Source organism: Lycium ferocissimum, chromosome 12 (assembly GCF_029784015.1).
Source record: "Lycium ferocissimum isolate CSIRO_LF1 chromosome 12, AGI_CSIRO_Lferr_CH_V1, whole genome shotgun sequence".
Taxonomy (NCBI): Eukaryota; Viridiplantae; Streptophyta; class Magnoliopsida; order Solanales; family Solanaceae; genus Lycium; species Lycium ferocissimum.
Window position 1 is genome coordinate 52,885,406 of NC_081353.1, and position 5,319 is coordinate 52,890,724.

The 5,319-nt window shown below is 36.8% G+C and overlaps 1 protein-coding gene across 1 annotated transcript; it reads right to left on the reverse strand.

Annotated features, from left to right (window-relative positions):
* Positions 1-2,400: 2,400 nt before the first annotated feature.
* On the reverse strand, positions 2,401-3,566 carry LOC132039441 (uncharacterized mitochondrial protein AtMg00810-like). The gene is made up of 2 exons (XM_059429924.1): positions 3,425-3,566; positions 2,401-3,377 (listed from the first exon to the last, which is right to left on the reverse strand). The coding sequence occupies exons 1-2, from the start codon at positions 3,564-3,566 to the stop codon at positions 2,401-2,403; spliced, it is 1,119 nt and encodes a 372-aa protein (XP_059285907.1).
* Between the last annotated feature and the right edge of the window lie 1,753 nt (positions 3,567-5,319).

The following is a 5,319-nucleotide window of genomic DNA, read 5'->3' on the forward strand; positions in this document are numbered from 1 at the left end:
GTTGTTCTTGTAATAGTCCTGCTTGTGGAGAGGACAATCTTTGATGAAATGCCTTGTGTTTCCCATTTGTGATGTTAGGTCATTTAAACTTTCGGGGGTTCTTGGAGAGCTTTTCTTTCTTTGGGAACCCACTATTTTTTTGGACCATCTTTTGGAATCATCAAGTGAGGTAAGCCATGTTAGACTCATCATCACTAGAGTCACTTTTAGCAGCAGCTTTGAGAATCAGGTTCTTCTCTCTCTCTCTCTTTAGCTCCCTCCTTTCCAAATCTTATTGTCTTTTTAGCTTAGAGATTTTAAGGTTTCCAATGAGCTCATCAATGGTCTGTTTTTGCAAGTCCTTGACTTCAAAAATAGCATTAACTTTGGTTTCCCAAGAACTAGGTAGTACACTGAGTATTTTACGTATCAATTTGTTGGTTGGAATGACTTCACGAAGGGAATGGAGTTCATTGATTATAGAGGTGAACCTGGTATGCATGTCCTGAATAGACTCACCATCCTTAATCTTAAAAGTTCATCCGTGTAATAAGGATATCTATCTTGGGATCGCTTCACTTGACTCGTTCCCTCATGAACGGTTTGAAGAGCTTCCTAGATCACCTTTGCAGTTTCACATAATGAGATATGATTGTACTCATCTGGTCCAATACCGCAAACAAGAATTTTCTTTGCTTTGAAATTCTTTTCTACAGCCTTTCAGTCAGCCTCATCATGCTTCTCCCTCGTTTTTGGATCTATTAAGAAACCAGCCAGATCTGTCTTCATAGGAACATGAAGACCATCACAAATGATGTCCCACAACTCAGAGTCCTCAGCCATGATAAAGTCATGCATTCTTGCCTTCCACCACCCATAATACTTTTCATTAAATCTTGGTGGTCTTGTGATAGACTGTCCTTCCTCTAGGTTTGGTGGAGCAGCCATGAGAAAAATCCTTTCTAGGTGTTAACCGCTCTGATACCAATTGATAGAATATATGAGTCCACCAAACAAAGATAGAGAACCAGGTTCTCTATTTGTTCCCTTAAGCCAAACAGAAAGTAAATAACATAAGACATTTACGTGAAAACATCCTTGCTCAAGGGAATAAAATCACGACCCACTGCAGTAGGATTTTGCTCAAACTTCACTATAAACGAGCAAACTTCATATTACAAACTATGGCAACTTAGTAATTAAATTTTTAATCTCTCCCCCTTACAATAACTCTATTACAAAACCTTTACAATAACTCTATTACAAAGTCAACCGTTGACTAACTCTAGCCAAGTGAACAACTCAGAATATTGGAGAAACAGACCTACTATGACACTTCTTGAAAGCAGTGTAGGAATACAAGACAAAGGACAAAAGACAAAGACTCAACAAACCTAAAGACTTAAGACATCTTCAGTGATTGGGAACTGGTCCTTCTGTTTGTTGCAACTTTGTTCTTGAGAGCACTTTAAGAGGCGGCGGCTTGCACTTGAGATATGAGATATTTTCTGATTTGCAATTCTTAGGTTTTCACTTGTAACATGTTGATATATAGATGGAGCAAGTGGGTTGATGTGAAAGTGGCATTTCATTTGTTTTGGCCACTAGTGAATTGCAGTTATCTTTCTTTGATCATTGCCCGATCGGCCATGTCTGGTATGTAGAAATTACTTGCAACCCGCTAGAACTCGATCCCTGCTTCCGCTAAAAACATATCTGGTTTCTCGAATTAGTTTGTCAAATTATCAAAACTCATAATAGCATAACTTATCAATCTTCTTCTTATTTGTGACCTTCATTTATCAAAAAATATAAATATTTATTTTTCTCCCTCTAGATTTGTTTACATGGTCGTATAATAATAATTCAAAGATTCAACTAATAACATTAAGAGTAATTCAGAATCATTATAAGTTTCTTCGAAAATCATCATACGTCCGATATATCACTTTGTATATATCTAGTTACCAATAAATGCCAAAAATAGTTGGTTGCTCATTCTATTTTGTTGTTACCTGTTAAGATTGAGACAAAAATGAATAAAATCGCCTGTAGGAACAAAAATCTAGTGATGCTATGCTACTGCAGTAGGAGATGTTATCCCTGTCAGGAACAGAGAAAACACGAGAGAAATTGAAGAATGACTATCTCAATTACTTGATTCCAATACATCAGAATACATTGGTATTTATATATAAGAGAAATAAGGGAGGAAAGCAAGTAAAATATCCTACACTAAATATAAATCCTACAAAATATGCTTCATAATATTCTACCACTAATGTTACATAATATTCTACACTAAATGTAGAATATCCTTAATAATATTTCATATATTCATAGTATCTCTTCATATTCACCATATCGAGAATATCTTAATGTAGATATTCTACAATATGTACATTATGCTAACATCCCCCCTCAAATTGATGTTGGTGGATCAACAAGCATCAATTTGCCTAGTAGAAACCGATGACATTGTCGTGCCATTGATTTTGTAAACATATCAGCTATTTGAAGATCACTAGATACATGTGGAAGAGGAATAACTCTTCTATCTACAGCTTCTCTGATAAAATGACAGTCCACTTCAATATGCTTGGTTCTTTCGTGATAAACTGGATTGGTTGCAATCTGAATGACACTTGTGTTGTCAGCATAGAAAGAAGTAGGACTAGATTGAGGAAATTCTATTTCTGCAAATAAACCACGAAGCCAAATAATCTCAGAACAAGCAGTATACATTGCTCGATATTCAGCCTCCGTTGAAGATTTTGAAACGCAATCTTGCTTCTTGCTCTTCCAAGATATCAAAGAATCTCCGAGAGACATGCACCATCCCATGACGGAGCAGTGAGTATCAGAACATCCAGCCCAATCAGAATCACTAAACGCTTTAAGCTGAATAGGAGAGCCGCTAGGAAAGAACAATCCACGAGTAGATGTTCCTGAGAGATATCGAATGATGCGACGAACATCCACTACATGTAGATGACAGGGATTCTGCATAAATTTACTGACTTGTTGAACTGCAAAAAAGATGTCAGGCCTAGTAATAGTAAGATAATTTAGGCTTCCAACTAATTGTCGAAACAAAGTTGGATCAGGAATAAGATCTCTTTCATCACGGCGATACTTTACATTCAATTCCAATGGAGTATCAACAGAGGGTGATTCTTGAAGACCAGCCAAAGCAATTAAATCCTGAGTATATTTGCACTGGTTTAAGAAAACACCTAAAGAATTATAATGAACTTCCAATCCCAAGAAATATGTTAGAGTACCAAGATCTTTCATATGAAAAGAATCCTTAAGTTGTTGCTGGAGGCTAGTGATTAATGAAGAATCAGTTCCTGTGATAATGATGTCATCTACATATACCAAAAGAAGAACACAACCTGTAGATGTTTTTCGAAGAAACAAAGATGAGATGAGTCATATTTACTTTGTTCAAAAGAGAGTTGAAGCAAAGTAGATCGAAACTTGTCACACCAAGCTCTGGGAGCTTGTTTTAATCCATACAAAGATCGCTTCAACTTGCAAACATCTGATGTGGGTGATGAAAACAAACCAGGTGGAGGTTTCATATAAATATCTTCTTTCGCATCACCATGGAGAAAGCATTTATTTTATATCCATTTGATGAAGAGGCCGCCTATGATCATATGGCAATAATAGTTTGCACCGTAGTCATTTTTGCTCCGGTGCAAAAGTCTCCTCATAATCCATACCATATTCTGTTTGTTACCAAGGACAACCAAGCGAGCTTTGTACCTATCAAGAGTTCCATCGAATGAAGTTTAATTGAATAAACCCATTTACATCCAATTGGCCGACATTTGAAGGACATGAAACAATGTCCGATGTGTCATTTTCTTTAAGAGCCAAAAGTTCTTCCTCCATTGCTTTCTGCCAACATTCATGCTTGAAAGCTTGTCAGTAACAAGTTGGAACAGAAATGGTGGATAAAGTAGAGGAAAAACCATACCAATTAGGAGTACATCGCAGTCTAGTAGATCATCAAGTAGGCTCAAGAGGAGCAGGCCTTGAAGAAATCTAGGGCTTTTGGTTTTGGTTTTTGGTCTTAGTTATTCTAGCTATTTTTTTAGTATCATTGTGTTTTTGATTTTCTCTATTCGTAAACATGACTTCACATCAATTTGAGTCTTTCGTTGTTCATTTCACTAGAAAAAATTATTCACTTGGGAATTTCAGTTTCAACTTTTTGTCACTGGAAAAGAATTATGGGGCCATATAGATGGAAGTGATCCTGCTCCTACTAATCTCACAAAGTTAGAGCATGAAATTGCTAATTACTCTCAAGGAGATCTCTCTGTTTAGGATTATTATTCTGGATTTCAGAATTTATAGGCTGAATTTACTGATATTGTTTATGCTAAATAACCTGCTGAATCTCTCTCTATAATTCAAGCAGTTCATGAGCACAGAAAGGGAGACCAAGTTTTGATGAAATTGCAATACGATTTTGAGAGTGTTCGCTCTAACTTGATGAATCGTGACCCATCTCCCTCTTTGGATGTTTGTTTTAGGGAATTACTTCGTGAAGAGCAGCGTCTTGTCATACAAAATGCTTTCAAGCAAGCAAATGATGTCAACTTCATCTCTTTGTTTAAGGAAAAGGAAAGGGCAGGGATATGACTAGAACTCAATGCTATAGCTACAAGCAATATGGTCATATTGCTAGCAATTGTGGCAAGAAGTTTTGTAACTATTGTAAACAACATGGACATATTATCAAAGAGTGTCCCACGCACCCTCAAAATCGTAGGGCCAGTGCTTTTCAAGCTGAGGTAAATGGTTCCACTACTAATAACTCATCTTCTGCAGGACAAATTCTTACTCCTGAAATGGTCCAACAAAGATCGTGTCAGCCTTTTCGGCTTTGGGATTACAAGGTAATGATGTTGCATCTAATTTTTGGCTTGTTAATTCTGGTGCTTCCAATCATATGACCAACTCAACAAGTATACTAAAAAATGTTCGTAAGTATCGCTGTCCATGACAGATTCGGGTTGCCAATCGTAGTAATTTACTCATTACCAAGGTTGGGGACATTACTCCAACTTTTAAGAATGTTTTTGTTTCACCAAAACTCTCAACTAGTCTTATTTCAATTGGACAATTGGTAGAAAATAATTGTGTTGTGAATTTTTCTCGTAATGGTTGTCTTGTGCAGGATCATGTGTCGGGGACGGTAATCGCGAAGGGGCCTAAAGTTGGAAGATTGCTTCCTATACATTTTTTCATTCCTCCTGTTCTATCTTTTGCTTGTACTTCTACTACTAGTAAGATTGAGGTTTGGCATAAGCGTCTAGGACG

What these genes read in the sequence shown, in the direction of transcription:
- LOC132039441 (XM_059429924.1), bottom strand. Translation starts at nt 3,566, where the DNA reads ATGAAACCTCCACCTGGTTTGTTTTCATCACCCACATCAGATGTTTGC. An exon ending in TCAACTCTCTTTTGAACAAA is followed by an intron (nt 3,378 to 3,424) that starts GTAAATATGACT and finishes AAACATCTACAG; the next exon opens with GTTGTGTTCTTCTTTTGGTA.